Source organism: Schistocerca gregaria, chromosome 1 (genome assembly GCF_023897955.1).
Source record: "Schistocerca gregaria isolate iqSchGreg1 chromosome 1, iqSchGreg1.2, whole genome shotgun sequence".
Taxonomy (NCBI): domain Eukaryota; kingdom Metazoa; phylum Arthropoda; class Insecta; order Orthoptera; family Acrididae; genus Schistocerca; species Schistocerca gregaria.
In genome coordinates this window covers 495,187,472-495,206,089 of record NC_064920.1, presented here as the reverse complement: position 1 = coordinate 495,206,089, position 18,618 = coordinate 495,187,472, and the positions used below count along the sequence as shown (strand labels likewise).

The following is an 18,618-nucleotide window of genomic DNA, read 5'->3' as shown; positions in this document are numbered from 1 at the left end:
TGGTCTGCTGTCGATTCTGATTAGAACAAACCGGTCACTGAACTGTTCACAGTAACACACCCTCTGCCCTACCTTCCTATTCATAACGAATCCTACACCTGTTATACCATTTTCTGCTGCTGTTGATATTACCCGATACTCATCTGACCAGAAATCCTTGTCTTCCTTCCACTTCACTTCACTGACCCCTACTATATCTAGATCGAGCCTTTGCATTTCCCTTTTCAGATTTTCTAGTTTCCCTACCACGTTCAAGCTTCTGACATTCCACGCCCCGACTCGTAGAACATTATCCTTTCGTTGATTATTCAGTCTTTTTCTCATGGTAACTTCCCCCTTGGCAGTCCCCTCCCGGAGACCCGAATGGGGCAATATTCCGGAATCTTTTGCCAATCGAGAGATCATCATGACACTTCTTCAACTACAGGCCACATGTCCTGCGGATACACGTTACGTGTCTTTAATGCAGTGGTTTCCATTGCCTTCTGCATTCTCATGTCGTTGATCATTGCTGATTCTTCCGCCTTTAGGGGTAATTTTCCACCCCTAGGACAAGAGAGTGCCCTGAACCTCTATCCGCTCCTCCGCCCTCTTTGACAAGGCCGTTGGCAGAATGAGGCTGACTTCTTATGCCGGAAGTCTTCGGCCGCCAATGCTGATTATTTATCAAAATTTAGGCAGTGGCGGGGATCGAACCCGGGACCGAAGACTTTTTATATTATGAATCAATGGTCTACCCCTAGACAACGGGTACCCGCTATCAAAAAGCAAACGCGCAGACAGGGCGGGTAAGGAATATAAGCAACTGCCAGTAAACAACCAAGGTGGCAAGACAAGACTAATATTTTTGAAATACCTTTTCTGTCAGTATATGCTATCAGTAATTAAACTATGGCGACGGCCCACGAAATAGCAGGCTGAAGAACTTTTCCCAATAACTCCACAGAAAAAGCTCTAAAAGTAGCCTTTTAGAAAAGGACACTATAGTGTCGATAGTGTTCAGCTATTCAGAGACATTAGGACAATCCTGAAGAAGATCAGTGCACAAGGTCTGGGAGGTCGAGTATCGAAGACGTTTGAAAATGACTATGATGCGACCTAACGGCTGAGAAAATTGTACCATCAATGACAAGAGCTACGGTAGCATGCAGACTTGCATATGGAACACCTTTCTCACGTTCTCAGCTACGTAATGTGATCAACCTTTCTTACTTATTCTGTCTGACAGTTAATGAACTGTCAATGTCGCCGATTTGTGCTTTTGGTTAATCCAGTGAACGCTTGCAGTATTGATGTATGTGAAGGTGTCCTACTACAGTATCACCGTCTATTAATACCTCGTTCTGAAACGCGTACATCAGTTCCACCCAGCATTTTGTAGTATTTATATAATGCTCGCTTTGTAGCTAGATAATGTCTCTTCTTTTGATACCTCTTTAAATTCCTTTTTCCTAAGATTCAGTGGGCAACACTGTTCACTGAACTATTTGTTAATTTTCACTTCGTTGCAGTTGCAATTGATCATTTGCATTGGAGTATAACCAGAGCATAGCTAAATTGCTGTGATATGTACTTTAATCGTAGCTGATCGATGGCAGCTTTTTTCACATTTATTGGAAGAAGTTTTATTTTGCAAATATACGAACATTTTGGTCCTCTTCAACTAACAAGGGCAGGCCACGACGTTTGGAACTGGGATTTACTGCAAACTTCGTACAATCGTAGTACTAAATGAGGACAACAAAATGTGTAAGCAGCAGCGCGTACTTCTCAACTGTTATTGAGAAAATCTCAAGATAATTTCGGTCGTCAAATATATACACCTGTGCGTGGCCATTTTAACCATCAAGCGGCTGCAGCAGTGTGGTGCCGGCGCGGTAGGCGGTAGCTCAGCGTGTTTGGTCAGAGCGTTAGCTTTCCTTTCTAATAAAAAAAACTGAGCGGGTGTCATCCGACGTCCATCCTGAACATCTTCGACGAACATGTTTTTTTTTTTTTTTTTTTTTTTTTTTTTTTTTTTTTTTTGTAAGTGTTTGGCGTTCAAGCTGCTGGATCGCTGGATCGAGTTCCGTTCGTCAGTTTTTTTTATTTTCAACACAGTCATTTTCTTTACTGTTTATATTACAATTGATATAATGGGGAAAATACGTGTAATCGGATGAAATTTTATTATATTACTATGTTATTTGGCGGTCTACTAATTTTTATTATCACCAATAATGAAATGTTCATAACTATCGACTAGTAAACGGCCAAATGCATAAAGTAATACTACACATGTCTGCTTGTCCGTGATTTGAGAAATCCCTTATACCTGGAAGGAGCCCCAAACGACTTGTTACCTCCAAGTTTTGACCGGCACAGACGGCTTTCGAAAGATGTATAATTAATCGTCGCTTTAGACATTACAAGTTGCAGGATGGTGGTTTTCGTAAAAGCATGGAAAACATAAAGTTAAACGGCAAAAGCTGCACTGAATAAATGCTATGTTTCCGCATACGCAAGGACTTTGGACGTTTTCAGTCGAAAACAAGCCTTGTTAACATTTTAAATAACCTCTCTTTCAGACGATAGTTTCGAAGCAAACCATGCATAACGCAGAATTTCCTTAAAAATCGGCGCTGATAATTGGTTATGCAGTATCGAGTACATTTTAATAGCGTCTTCCGAGAAGCAATTTCTCGTTCTCTTTCGATTAAATACGAACAGTTTCGAAGACAAGGACAAGCATACATTTTCAGTATCACTTTATGCGTTTGGTCGTTTACTAGTCGATAGTTATGAATATTATATTATTTGTGATAATAAAAATTAGTAGATTGCCAAATAACATTGTAAATTTAATAAAACTTCATCCGATTACACGTATTTTTCTCATTATATCAATTGTAATATAAACAGTAAAGAAAATGGCTATGTTGAAAATAAAATTAAAAAAAAAAACTGACGAACGGAATTAGATCCAGCGGCTTGAACGCCAACCACGCGAAAAAAAAAAATACATTTGGTTCTATACTGTTCGCTGAACTTGTTCAGGGCGGACGTACGATGACACTAGTTCAGTTTGTTCGTTCATCCGTTCGCTCAGTTTTTTTTTTTTTTGTTTACTAGACAGGGATGCTAACGCTCTTTTTTTTCATTTCATTTTGTTCGTTGTAGATCGTTGTGTTTTGGTCGTCCCGGACGTCACAATGACATGCATTCAAGTTCGAATGTTGAGCGTTCCACTCAGTTTTTTTATTACAAAGGCCAACCGGCTCTCTGACCGAACACGCTGAGCTACCGTTCCGTCACCACCCTGCTGCAGCCACGTCATGGTTAAAACTGGCCAAGCACAAATATATATTCGACGACCGAAATTATCTTTCGATTTTCTTAGTAACGCTTGAGAAGTACGCGCTAATGCTTACACATTTTGTTGTTCTCATGGAGTACTACGAGAGTATGAAGTTTACAGTAAATCCGAGTTCCAAACGTCGTGGCCTCCTCTTGTAAGTATAAATCTGCTACTGTTGTAATGTGGTCACGTAACTTTGATTTTTGTAGTTATCGATGCACACGTGAAGAGAGAGTGCAACTTAAGTTACTATTAGGTCTTCATGCGGCATAGTCTTTGCCTGTGCGCAGTCTGATACTCTGTAAGTTGAAGTGTGGTAGGTAATGGACGTATTCAGTAGTTCTGTATTGACTTGTATCAGTTCAATGAATAAAGATGTATTAAAAAGGACAGCAAGGATGAATATGCTGTATATGTTGAAAGGCGAACTGTGCAGCTAGTTTGTCGAAATGATTACTGTCAGCTAGTTAACTTGGTTCACTTGCTCAGATCTGAGAGGAAGACCACACCCAATTCCCTGAATCATGCAATAACATAAAAACTGATTAAGATGTTTCGTTTTCATAGAAATTCCCTTTTAATTGTACCCTTTCTAAATCATTGTTCATACCAATGTTATATGTGAAGAACACGAGAAATTTTACTCTGTCTCTTTGAACACATTCTTCATTGTAAAATCGTTGACTTGGACTATGGTTTCACAGCAATAGCTACCCTACCCTTCTCACTGTTTACAGAAGTTTTATCATTAAGCATTCCACATTCCACAGTGTGGTGTGCAACAATTTGAATAGCAGCTGGAAATTTTATTTAAAAATTGAAATATAGCATAGTCGCTGCCTGCTTGCTGTTCTGCTTTCGAGAAATCTGCAACAATGTTGTCAAGACTCGAGGTAACTGTAAATTTAGATTAGTATCAGATAATTTTTTTACTTTTGATCCGCACTGAATATAAAGACAAGTTGCATTTAGACCAGTTACAGTTCAAGTCAGGTTCTGTTTAGTCAAAAGTCAACATACGAGTTGGTTAACTGTTTGTGGGTACGTAGTTTTGGTAATACGTAACCCCCCCTTTTTTATAGTAGGAGGGAAATTTGGGCTGAATTTCATACAGGAACACATAGTGGGCAACTTACACTATTAATGAGTCGCACATATTAAGTAAACAACACGTTTCAAGCTGGACCGTATTAAATTTTTGATAACGTAAGACCCACCAACAGAAAAAGGAGTTTTCAAAATTCACATAATTTGAAACAATGCAGTACCGTTTGTGTATCGTGACTGTAATAGGCTGTCTTTGAGTTCCGTCCCGCAAGCTATTTCGCGCAGGTAGCTTCATGCGTTTTGGGCTTATTCGCGCTCTTGCCACGTATTCGTCTATCTGGACCGATCCATCACAGGCGTTCTGCGCTGTATTAGTGAATCGTTAACGGGTCCGCTCGTACTCACGTACACGTAACCACTTCATTCTTTCGGAATATAGCATCGCAACCATTGTTAGCTGTATACTGAGGTGAGAAAACTCATGGGATAGTGATATGCACACACACAGATGGCGGTAGTATCGCATACACAAGGGACAAAAAAGCACTGCATGGTCGGAGCTCTCATTTGAATTAGTTAATTTATGTGGAAAGGTTTCCGACGTAATTATAGTCGCACTATCGGAATCAACAGACTTTGAACACGGAGTGGTAGCTGGGGCAGTACATTCCGGAAACCGTTATGGAATAGAATATTCCGAGATTTACAGCGTCGAGAGTGTGTTGAGATTACCTAATTTCAGACATTACATCCTACCACGAATAACTTAGTGATCGACGGCTTTCACTTAATGAGGAAGAGCAATGGCGTTTCCTTAGAGTTGTCGGTGCTAACAGACTGCCAACACTGCGTTAAATAACCGCAAAAAACAATGTGGGGTGTACGAAGAACGTATCCGTTGGGACAGTGTGGTGAAATCTGGCTTTAATGGATCATGGGAGCAGAAGACCGAAGCGAGTGCATTTGCTAACAGCACGACATAGTCTGAAGCGTCTCCTGAGCTCCTGACCGTATCGGTTGGCCTTAGACGACCGAAAAACCGTCGCTTCGCCAGCTGACTGCCGATTTCAGTTGGTAAGAGCTGATGGTAAGATTCTAGTGTGGCGCAGAGACCACGTAGGCACGGACCCTAGTAGCCAATAAGGCACGCTGCAAGCTCGTGGTGGCTCCACAATGCTGTGGACAGTGTTTATATCGAAATGACTGAATCTTCTGGTCCTATAGAACCGATCATTGATTGTAAATTATTATGCTCACCTACATGGAGATCATTTGCAGCCATTCACGGACTTAATGTTGTGAATCACATTGCGACATGTCACTGGGTCACAATTGTTCACGATTTATCTGAACATCATTCTTGACGATTCGAGTGAATAATTTGGCCACCCAGATCGCCCATCATATCAAACATTAAAAGTGGCGTAAACGAAAGGTCGTTCTTGCAGAAAAGCCTTAACCGGCGACACTTTCGCAGTTACAAGCCGTTAAAGAGACTGCAAGGCCCGATATTCCTACAGGTGCCTTCCAACGGCTTGTTGAGTCCATTCCAGTACGAGCTGCTTCACTACAACAGGCAAAAGGAGAATGAACTGCGTCATCTCAGTGTATGGCAGACTATAAAATAAAACTTTTAGTAGCAAGTTACATTGCAAACCGTCACGAAACGATACGTCCCTAATACGCAAAAAATTATATTCTGCATACCACACATAAATCCGTAAATTGTGTCAAAACTGCGTTTGACTGAACATTTTAAGTACATTACCTGAAATCCGTATCTAAAAATGCACCAGAAAAATTTTTTCGCTTTAAGAAAAAATAGCATTGTCAATCACGGTAAAAGTTCAGCCCAGGTAGGAATATACAGGGTGTTTCAAAAAGGACTTAACAACTTTGAAAATACATATAAATTAATTCATAGTATCTGCAGAGGTGTCAGTTTGTAGGAAAATACATCACTTTCTGTCTCGAGTAGTTCGATAATACCGAACCGCAACGTAAGGAGCGCTAGCGGCAGTTACGTTAAAGATGACGAAATAAATCTCGGATGAACAGCCTGGTATGAGTGTGCGTAGGACACAATATTTCGGCAGTCGATCTCGTTGCCATCATCAGGTGCGCTGATGTACTGACCTTCCACAATATTTCGGTAATCGACCACGTTGCCATCATCAGGTGTGCTGATGTACTGACCGGTGGTGTGGCGGCGCCATGTATATATAGGACAATCCCCCCTCCTCCATCAGGCGCTTCCTATGAGTCGGTGCGGTCCGCGCCCCGCGCGCCTTCCAGGTACAGCGTCCGTCAGAACATCAGCGCACTTGATGATGGCAACTCGTTCGATTGCCGAAATATTGCGTCCTATGCACACTCATACCAGGCTGTTCACCCGAGATTTATTTCGTCATAAAATACGCCTGGAGAAATTGAAGAATCACATCACTTTAAAGATGGCTGCCATCACCGAACCCGAGCGTTCTAGCTGTGCATTTTTTGCTTGAATAATCGAAGTCGGCGACAGCAGTTCAGCGTAATTTCCGTACCAAGTGCGCTGAAGATCCCCTTAGCTGGCCTACAGTGTATGAGTGGCATAAATGTTTTGTAGAAACAGGGTGCTCGGCAAGACATGGGAAATCATCAGGCCGTCCAAGCACATCTGACGACGTCGCTGAGAGAGTGGGACAACGTCTTGTCAACAGCACTACGAATCGACCCGGCGTGCGTCTAGCGAACTGCAAATCCCACGTGCGGCTGTTTGGTGTGTGTTGAGAAGCCGTTTGCATTTGAAACAGTACAGAATGACAATCCGAACAATCAATAAGAGACACTGATAAAATTGCTCGCAAGAACTTCTGAGAGGATACGTTAAATGTATCACACGAGAATGAACATTTCTTGGACAGAATCACATTTTCTGACGAGTCGACTTTTCACTTAAGTGGCAACGGTAACACAAAAAACTATGGGTTTTAGGGCATTGAAAATCCACATCAAACATTGCAACATGTTCGTGATAGCCCTAAACTAAACGGTTTTTACGCCCTCCAAGGATAAGGAATTCCTTTCAATTCGTCGCCCCAAAAATGGCTCCTAAGCTCATCGCTCACCCCAGTTTTTCCACTCCTTATTGCATTTATGTTTTTCTGATTTACTTTCGATGACCTCAGGAGTTTGGTCCCATAGAAACTTCGATCAAATTCTGTTTTACTCTGAATTCATACTCTTTACTCATTAGACTGTTTATTCCATTCTTCAGTTTCTGCAATTCTCATTGACTTTCACTGAGTATAGTAATGTCATCAGCGATTCTTACCATTACTACCCTTTCGTCCAAAGTCTTAATCCCATTCCTCAACCTTCCTTTCATTCTGGTCATTGCTTCTTTGGCCGACAGACATCGATACGGACGAAAGATTACACTCCTCCTAACCCTAGCATTTCGATTTTGGTCTTCCATTTGTACTGATCCGTCTTGGTTCTTGTAGATTACCCACCTTTCTCCAAACCATATAACTAATTCTGTGTAAATTTCCAATATCTTCCACCCTTTTAGAACGTGTTGTTTTGCTTCAGTGGTCATGTGCGATATCCTAATTGGCCGCCTGAGCTCTTTACCTTTTTTCCAGCCAAACTGATAATCAAAGCGATCCTGATTTTCCTGTACCGTTGTTCTATATGTCATTGTTGTCAGAAACTTGATAGTTCTCGCAATTGCCTGTCCTTAGTTTCGTGACATTGTGTGGAAGTTGTATATCAGCAAGGGAAGTGTCCAGGCGTATCGGAGTGAAACAAAGCTGTGTTATTGGGACATGGAGGAGATACAGAGAGACAGTAACTGTCGATGACATGCCTCACTCAGGTCCCCCAAGAGCTACTACTGAAGTGAATCACCGTCACCTACGGATTATGGCTCGGAGGAACCCTGACAGCACTGTTGAATGATGCTTATCGTGCAGCCACACGACGTCGTACCACACTTCAAACTGTGAATGATGCACAACTTCACTCCCGACGTCCATGGCGGGATATATCCTAGCAACCAGGACACCATGCAGCGCGGTACAGATGGGCCCAGCAACATGTCGAATAGATCGCTCAGAATAAGCATGACGTTCTCTTCACCGATGGCTTCAACCAGACAATCGTCGGATACGTGTTTTGGGGCAACCCGGTCAGGCTGAAAACCTTAGACAACTGTTCAGCGAGTGCAACGACGTGGATGTTCCCTGCTGTTTTGGGGTGGCATTATGTGGAGCCGATATACGCAGCTTAAGGTCACGGCTGTACGACACGTGAGTGCCATCCTCCGACCGATAGTGCAACCAAATCGACAGTATATCGGCGATGCATTCGTCTTCATGGACGGCTAATTCGTGACCCCATCGTGCACGTCTTCTGAATGAGATCGCTCGACTAGAGTGCCAGCATGTTCTTAAGACATCAACCCTCTCTAACATGCCTGGGATAGATTGAAAAGGGCTGTTTATGGACGACGTGACTCGCCAACCACTCTGAGGGATCTACGCCGAAAGGCTGTTGTGCAGTGAGACAATCTGCAGCAACAGTGCCTTGATAAACTTGTGGGTGGTAAGTCACGACGAATATAGACATGCAACAGTGCAAGAGACATGCTGCTGGGTATTAGAGGCACCGGGGTGTACAGCAATCTGGACTACCACCTCTGAAGGTCGCGCTGTATGGTGGTACAACATGCCATGTGTGGTTTTCATGAGGAATAAAAAGAGTGGAAGTGATGTTTATGTTGATCTCTATTCCAATTTTCTGTACACGTAGCGGAACTCTCGGAACCAAGGAGATGGAAGACTTTTTTTATGTGTGTATTACTCAATCCGTAAATGTTCCACGTTCCAGTTTTTTCAAAGCATTATTGAATCATCGCTAATCCTTTGTTTAAGAACCATGAAAGAAGGTTGTAACGTGGAGATTGATTATATAATGGTAAAGTAAAATATCGGAACGAGATTTTAAACTGTAAGACATTTCGAGGAGAACATAAGAGCCGGCCGCGGTGGTCTAGCGGTTCTAGGCGCTCAGTCCGGAACCGCGCGACTGCTACGGTCGCAGGTTCGAATCCTGCCTCGGGCATGGATGTGTGCGATGTCCTAATGTTAGTTAGGTTTAAGTAGTTCCAAGATCTAGGGGACTGATGACCTCCGCTGTTAAGTCCCATAGTGCTCATAGCCATTTTTTTAGAACATGAGCTCTGATCGAAATTTATTAGTTACATTCTGTAGATTAAATCTTAAGAAGTTGTAGAAAATGTAGAAAATGAGGAGAGGGGTCCTGGGTAGGCTGAAATAACCAGAGATTATTTAGTATTTGAGGCGGAAGATTGGGCGGCGACAGGACAACAGGAAAAAGGAGTGGAAGACCAACGGGTTGCACTGAGAGACGAAAAATAGTAAAGGCAGCAGTGAGTCACACAATTAGTAAGACAAGGCCTTGTATAAATCCTTAAATGTCATAATTCAGTTTATCTGATGAAAGGAGAAAATATAAAAATGCGGAAAATGAAGCGAGCGAAAACGAATACGAACGTCTAAATATATGGGATTGACAGAAGTGCAAAATGGCTAAGAAGAAATAGCTGGGGGACAAATGTTACAACATAGAAGCATATAGAACGAGAGATTTTTCTGGAGATATTTTTCTGGAGTGTAGCCCTGGACGGAAGTGAAAGACGGACGATAAGGGTTAAGACAAGAAGAGAATCGTTAGCTGTTGAAATGAGGTGCTGCAGAAGAATGGTGAAGATTAAATGGGTAGATGATGGAACTAATGAGATGGTACCAGATAGCAATGATTAGAGTAGAAATTTGTGATACAACTTGGCTAAACGAAACTTTCCGTTGATATGACACATTCTGAGACATGTAGGGATCACCAATTTAGTACTGGAGCTAAATGTGGAGGGCAAAAATTGTTGAGATATGTATAGACTGAGCAGGTTCAAAAATACGTAGGATGCACTAGTTATTCGGAAATGAAGAGGCTTGCACAGGATTGAGTAGCATGGAGAACTGCATCGAACCTATGAAGATGACAACAACAGCTTAGATACTCTACAACTTGTACCCAGTAACCCTTGCTAACTGAAAACATTGTCCTACCATTTTTAATATTCCTTGCAATTCTCGCACCTTTGACAGCCTTCCCTCGGTCGGTTCTGTTAGTAGATCTAAGTTACTGCGCTTACATGTCAGTTCTTCACTTATTTGCACGAAGCTATTTATCAGTCACAATATTATGAAAATTCTCACAATAATCTCTTACTCTGCCTAATTTTTAATTTCACGACTTTCCAATTTTACAGCTGGGAAGCTGAAGTGTCCCACTATTACGGTAGTATGATCAGGAAACTCCTGATAATGTCCCTCTGAATCGGTCTGGTACTATAGCTCTTGACGGAGGTGATTTAAAAATGCTCCTGTTTACCATGTTTGACCAACCTTTGATATTCACCTCTACGCACACTATTTCGCATTAGGAATCTGTAATAACCTCACTAGACAATGCCTAGTTGTTTACATCAAAAGATACACCGCTAACACTGAGGCATAACATATCCTTGCGAAATATGTTCTAATCTGAATTTAGTACTCCGCTGATGTTCACATCAGTCAGCTTTCTGTTACTAATACTATGTGAATGTTAGAACCTTTAATAGGCGAGAGTAATTCTGGGACCTCATTACGGATACCCCATCTGCTTACAAATAACTCATCAACATTTTGTTTTTGCGATCGGCAGGGCGGAGAGTTGTCTTCTGAGAGTAATGTAAGCTAATCTATCTTTCATTCTTCCATCTTAAAAAAAAGAAAAAAAAGACCTCTATGTACGCCACACATATTACGCTATGTGAGTAACGGCTTCCTGGGTGTTACGCATTTCTGAGGTATTAAAAGTGACTCTGCAGTTAGCCTATCAAATGGCCAAGGTCGAAAAATTCGCACCGAGATAGACACAAAACCGTCTGATCCTCTAGTATACTCCTTCCACGATAATGCGGAGGACCGCGATCGACCGTGGGTACCATGCTGCTAATAGTGAGCCGTGCATGTACTCTATGTTCGTCACTCCCTGTCTTCACTAATGTAGCAAAAGTCTAAAGATACCGATAGTCTCAGAACCAAGGCGCTAAAAGTCGTTCCTGCCGACATGAGCTACCATCTCCGGCCAGTCTGTTCTTGATTTCAGTGTTCACTCACTTGCTGCAGTCGTTTAAGGTAATTACTTTTTGAAGCTAGTAAAATTTGTCATGGATTGAGCTTGAAATGAGTAGCCTCCCTTTTATTTGAATAACGTTTCGCTGAGATACGAAAGTAGCTGTCTGCAGGATGGAAAACTGTGTAGGATCAAAAGTGGATCAAAAGGTGACACACATCGTCGTAGAATTTCCATGTAGATGATGCAAGCAGATGCTACATAACGAATGGACTTCCTTAAACGATATGCGTCGGAAGTTATTTCGCTTCTATTTCAAGTCGAGTCGTGGCTGAAAAGCCAGCTATAACGGCCAAGAAAGTAGACTCTGGAACGACGCGCCTCTGGAAGCCGGCGCTCTGTAAGAAGATCCTGCAGATACGGTTGACGGCGCGGCGCGCACATTATTTATTCACCTGTGAGGTTGGCGGGCCTGCGCGGGTCGCAGTGCCTCCACACGGCGGCGGCGGCGGTTGAGGCGGAGAGGTCGGCGCCGCCCAGCGTCGCACCCTGCTGGTGGCGGATGGTGGGGGGTGCGAGCCGACAGCAGCGCACCACCGCGGCCAAGCGCGACAACTCCCCGCTCTCCTGTGGCAACACAAAGCAGCTTACTTGCACAGTCCGTCTGGTGTCGCGAAAGCTTAGACCGCAGTAACCGGTACTGTGAAACAGAACTGCCTATAACAGTGACTATTTGAAGAGCATTTCTTGTAATTTTACAGATGAAAACATTGCCCGTTAAGGGTTGTATAATTTGTAAATTTATTTTCTGTTGGAGGATTTTGACTTTCAATTCAACGTTAAGCAATATGTAGATAATCTCTGTGTAACATGTCGTATGCCAGCCCCTACGTCGAGCAACGAGTTTGTAACATAGTACCTTCAAACGCAAATTTTTAAGACTTCGAAGGGTGTGGGCACTGATATATGGATGCGACTGGTCATGACAGAAAAGCAACCAAATGCAATTTTTCCTTCACTTTCCTTCATCTGTGGCCAATCGACGACCATTTAAACCACCTTAAGGTGGATGAAATAAATACGAAATGTTTTGGGACAGGACCAAGACTATACGAGGTGCGACAGTGATTTTCTTCGCAAGATGTGACAACCCTGCAGGCTTGCTTAGGCACATTATCTTTGACTTTGGTCTATAAGCTGCTTCTAGTCCAAGCAGCATATCGATGCAACTGCTCAGTCATGAGTTGTGGTGTCATAAGTTAACACATGTTCGTGTCTCTCGTCACGGAAATGGAAGAGCATAATATTGCGCAACGCTATGTCATTTCTTTTTGCGTTAAATTGGGTGAAAACGCGACGAAAACTTACGGTAAGCTTCATAAGGCTTTTGGAAAGGAGGTTATGTCAAGAGCTCAAGTTAAAAAAATGGCATAAAATGTTTAGTGAAGACAGAACTATTGTTGAAGATGAAGACTGCAGTGGACGCCCATCAACCTCTTTGATTCCAAGGGAATTGTTCGTAAAGAGTGAGTGCCTCCTGGACAAACAGTTAACCAATATTACTACAAAGAAATTTTGGAAAGACTTCGTAAATGAGTTCTTCGTGTCTGTGCCAACATTGCTGATAATTGGATTATGCATCACGATAATGCGCATCCCATACTGCTCTGTCAGTACAGCAATTTTTAACCTCAAAACAAATTTCAGTACTACCACAGCCACCTTATTCACCAGATATCGCTCCGTGCGACATATTTCTATTTCCAAGAGTGAAAACGGCGATCAGGAGACACCATTTTCAAACAACACAAAATGTCCAAACAGCTGTGACGAGGGTCTTGGAGGATATTAAACAAGATGAGTTCCAGAAATGCTACCATCAATGACAGAAGCGCTGAAAAAATATGTGCAGTCAGAAGGGAACTACTAAAACGGTAAGCAACATATTTTTCACATCAGTCTCATTACTTTATTGTTGCACCTCGTATGTTCGATGCTCCAATACATCGAAATATATATTCTCAAGGCTCTGAACGGTTTGGGCAGTAATATGTAGACGCTCGCTGCCGCCAGTTGATAATAGCACTCTGCGTCCGTTTTAAATTGTAATTTTCAACTCGTAGCGAAGCATACGACTGTAATGTTGAATGTTTACAGTTGACCAGTTTCCTGAGGTAATGATCAAAAATTTACCATTGTGCATCCAAAAACTGCGTTACTCTTACAGCAAGTGACTTACCATTAAATTCCTTTTTGGTTGCAGACGTGTGGTATTTCCAGTACAATCTCTTGCGTTTCCTCTCATCTTATAACTGAAAAAGCACGTTTCTTTTCCAGTGATTATGCGTTTGAAATACGTTCCACTTTCTTTGGCGTGACATTTCAGCAACCACTGACAGATTCTCGCAGGACTGCGCTTGTAGTCGTCAATGAGTTGTTTGCTGAGACTTTACGAAAGTTAAATTTGATGACGTCACATGCACAACGATGACTAATGATCATCTGCCTTCTAGTGGATCGTGGATTATTCTAAATCAGGTGAATGACTTGCTCAGCGTCGCCATCAGTAGTGGATGTGACAGGACAGCATGCTCTTATTCGGCCTTCACATTGTTCAGCCGGGAATGATCAGTACAATGGTAACCATTTACAAAGAATGGTTCGAATGGCTCTGAGTACTATGGGACTTAACATCTGAAATCATCAGTCCCCTATAACTTAGAACTACTTAAACCCAACTAACCTAAGGACATCACAGACATCCATGCCCGAGGCAGGATTCGAACCTGCGACCGTAGCGGTCGCTCGGTTCCAGATTGTAGCGCCTAGAACCACTCGGGCACACAGGTCGGTAACTATTTATCAACGGTAAACCGTTATTTCCCTATTTCACCGGATTTACACTCATGGGGCACACCTCCAGACCACAACAGACTGTTATTCTTCCTTGGTGCAAACGGAAAATGGCCAACTGAGGGCTGAGAGATCACTGAAACTTACCACAAGCAAAGCGAACAGTGCCAACCTAGTGGCCGGGGAGCGCGCTGAGTCCTGTTACCAAAAGGCCATTAGAACGGAAATGCAGGTGCTTATTAACTTACCCTCGTCAACATGTACTCTGTCCGGGTTTGCAAACACTCTTGACTCACACACTTAGAACCAGCTGCTAACACAATAAATACCTATGACACTCTCGACCCACACGATTACCACCAGCCGTTATAACAAGTACCTATGAAGTGCTAACATGTCCAGAATCAAACGTGCAAGATTTAACTGAACGATACCAACAAAAGTAGAAACGCCATGAAGATTGTCCTGTGAACAGATAGAGAACAAAATTCCCCGTCCGGAAACGCCATTCAGCAACGCTATTGAATGACGAAGTCATGGGGCCAACGCCTGGCGCTAGGTCATCCCTTCAGCAACAGACGTAAATTTATGTGCTGACAGGCCACAGGGGAGCTTGATAGCATGGAGGACGTTAGCTGGCGCCTCTGTCCCTCTTACAGTTCACGTTCGCTGAGGACGGGGTAACCTCGCGGCAGGTGTTCACCAACAGCCTCTAACTCCGTCAGGTCGTTTCGTTGCACAACGCATATCGTATGCAACGCTTTAGAGGTAGGAAGATCGAAGTGTGGCCCAGTCACGGTTTTACTTAGTAGGAATCATTATTAACCATGTGGCGACCGGAATACCCGTGAGCATGTCACCAGTGACCTTTAGTCGGGTACTGGATGCGTATCAATATGCCTCTGTGGAGATAACAAAAGTAAGCTGAATAACCACAAAAATATTAAATTTTATTTCTGTAATACTGCTTCATTAAATGGGGAACCAGGTCTACGAATTACTCAATTGGAAGCAATGATCTGCACCAACAATTTCAACGTAACTTCGAAGTCTAATGAGTCTGCATCAAGCGTGACCGCAATTACAGTTACACATATCACAAAATGTGCTAGACACGTTGTGCAGAACACTACCAACAGTTGAAGAGGACACTTAAAAATGTGAGCCTTATCGAAATATTTTGGTAGTCTTGTAATATGTCGTAAAGTTAGTCATTCTTTGGAGCACGAATAGTGCCTTGAAACAGTCTGTCAGTATCAACAAAACTTTCTGAACTCGACCTACTTACGTTCAGTCAACATGTAAAATACTTTCTGCTGGCAGAGTACTGTTCCCTATCGCGAAATGGACACTATCGATCTTACAATTAATAATATTTAAACTGGCGGTTTGAAAGTTTTTCATTTTGTATCAGATCATCCTCAAACACCTGTGATTACGATTCTGTAGACAGCTTGAAGAGCATTACTTTTGTGATGAAACTTTTTACCTTCGTGTTCCTGACCATAATATAGAAGATTCACGGTAGTCCGACATTTAACAGTCCGCACGTTCGGTAGTCCGACAACGTGTCGGAGGGGGCTCTGTGCTTCTTCCCGACACAGATAGGCTCACACTTGTCGCGACCGGAGCCTCCTTCCACCTACTCCGTGCCTCACGCCAGTATAAAACTGTATCATTGAGAGTGCTGCTACATGGATTAAATATTCTGTTTTAATTTTTGTGTTGAAAGGTGTTGTACGATGGCTAGAACAAGTGGAAACTCTACATAAGCATTAAACTTTACCTCTTACTGATAAATGGGAAACTGTGAAAAGGTATTACCATGGTGAATCTCTCATTTCCATTTCTACAGCTTTTGATACCAGGTGACCTACCGTTTACGACATAGTAAAAAATAGGCGTAAAACTGAACAATTTATAAAAACTGTTGAAGATGACGCTAGCATGAAAACCATAGCAAGAGCGAATACCCTCAAGTTGAGGGAACTCTCTACGTTTGGTTTAAACAACAAACAAGCAGAGATGTCCCTGTTTCGGGAGATATTTTAAAACGGAAATCCCAGTTTTATCATCCTTAAATGACCGACAAAGATTATTTTCGAGCCAGCGATGGCTAATTTCAAAACTGTAATAGCGGTATGGCATTGGTTTCGTGCAGATGAGCGGAAAAAACTATCAGCTGACGAGACTGACGTTTCTCATTTCACCCAAGGTTTAAACGCCAAAATCAACGAACTAGACCTTAGTTACGCCTGAAAAACTGTATAATGCCAATGAACAGTCTTACACTGGCGGCAACTCCCAATAAAGTCTTTTATAATGAAGGAAGATACAAAAACTTTCAGGAAGGGTACGCAAACCCGAGCGTATCACGTTAGTGGTGCACGCAAATGCCTCTGGAAGCCGTATGTTAGAATTCTTAGCTGTGGGCAAATCCAAGTCTCCAAGGGCATTTCAAAAGATAAAAGTCGGATCTTTTCGACTGATGTACATATGCCAAAGCGCAGCATCAGCTACTAAAGAAGGCTTTTACACTTGTTTTACAACCATCTTGAAACAAAAGTCAAAGAACACTTAAGAGATAGATAATGCTCTAGGACAAGAGAGAATTCAGAGTTAAGACAGCCGATGGTTGCATAGAGGCTTTGTATTTGCCAAAAATACGACTGCACTGATTCATCCGATAGATCAAAGTGTTATCAAAGCACCGAAAGCACATTACAAAGAGCCCCTACTGACTAATATCGTCAGCCAACCTGAAGTAGACACATCAATCTTGAATAAATGTAGCATCAAGGATGCCATTAACAATACAGCATTTGCTTGGCGTCAGGTTAAGCCTTTAACTGGAATAAAATTTTGGAAAGTATTTGGCCCGAAAGCCCACTCTTCCAAAGAAAGATGACAGATATAATAAATCAGAAGATAAAACGAAGGTACCAAGATTGCGCTTACACTTTGTGATGAAAGTAACATTCCTCAAGAAGTTGCAGAAGAATTGCGAAGATGGGTGTTACACGATAATCTTGGTTCTGAAATGACAGGAGATAATCCAGGAAGTTACGGCTTATGCTGTAGACGACTACCCGACTGAGGCGGCGACGGAAGTGAAATGCACCGCCACTTGCGATGAGATTATGGCGATTGCCAAAACTTTGATACGTTGATGTGAAGAGTGACAACTCGACTACAAGAACATTTTAATGTTAAACGATATTCAAGAAAAAGCCATTACGATCTCTTTAAGAAACAAAAAATTAAACTATTAAAATTTTTTAAGCTATAAATACATTATTTGTATGCATTTGGATGTATGTATGTACCTAGTACGTATGTATTTGTGTACATTTTTGTTACATACATACAAAGCAAATTTTTCTTATACGTAAAAATGTATTTTTTATAACCTCAATGGCTGTAAAAATAGGTGTACTATAGAACCTACAGTGCTTACCCAATGTTTAAACAAAACAACTCAAATTTTCTTTCCTTAGAAGTATAAATTCAATCTTAAAAAGTCTGCCTTCCTAATGCGACATTTTTGGTAATCCGTCTCTTCGGTCCTACGACTGTAGGATTATCGCTATTCTTCTGTACTCACAACAGTATTTTCAATTGGTGATTGGGAATTGCCCAGCGATGACACTTCACATATCGGTGATTATTTCTGCATGGATACTCTGAAAATCACATCTTAGAACCTGGGAGAGCGTTCATCGAACCATCTTCACAATTGTCTGTTATTCCAGTCTCGTATAGTGGGTGGAAAGAACGAACACTATATATCTTTCCGTGCGAGCTCTTATCCTTGCCTTATTTTAGTATGATGATCGTTTCTCCCTAAGTGGGTCGGCGTCGACAAAATACTTTTGCGTTCGGAGGAGAAATCTACTGATTGAAATCTGGTGAGAAAATTGTGCCGCAACGAAAAAGTCTTTGTGTTAATGATGTACATTCCAAATCTTGTATCATTCCAGTGACAGTCTCTCCCCTATTTCGCGATAATACAAAACATGCTGCTTTTTTTTTAACTCTCTCGATGTACTCCGTCAGTCCTATCTGGTAAGTATTCTAAAAGAGGTCGGACAAGCGTAGTGTACTGCAGTATCTTTATTCTGTTACATTTTCTGAGTGGCTTACCAATAAAATGCAGACTTTGGTTGGCCTTCCCCCTAACACCTTCTGTTTTT

The 18,618-nt window shown here is 42.1% G+C and overlaps 1 protein-coding gene across 1 annotated transcript in view; it reads right to left on the bottom strand.

Annotated features, from left to right (window-relative positions):
- The window catches only part of LOC126353908 (uncharacterized), a 560,381-nt gene that overhangs the window by 151,993 nt on the left and 389,770 nt on the right, over positions 1-18,618 (bottom strand). The window contains exon 3 of the mRNA XM_050003141.1: positions 12,028-12,199. Within this exon, the coding sequence (XP_049859098.1) occupies positions 12,028-12,199 (172 nt within the window). The remainder of the gene's footprint in view (positions 1-12,027; positions 12,200-18,618) is intronic.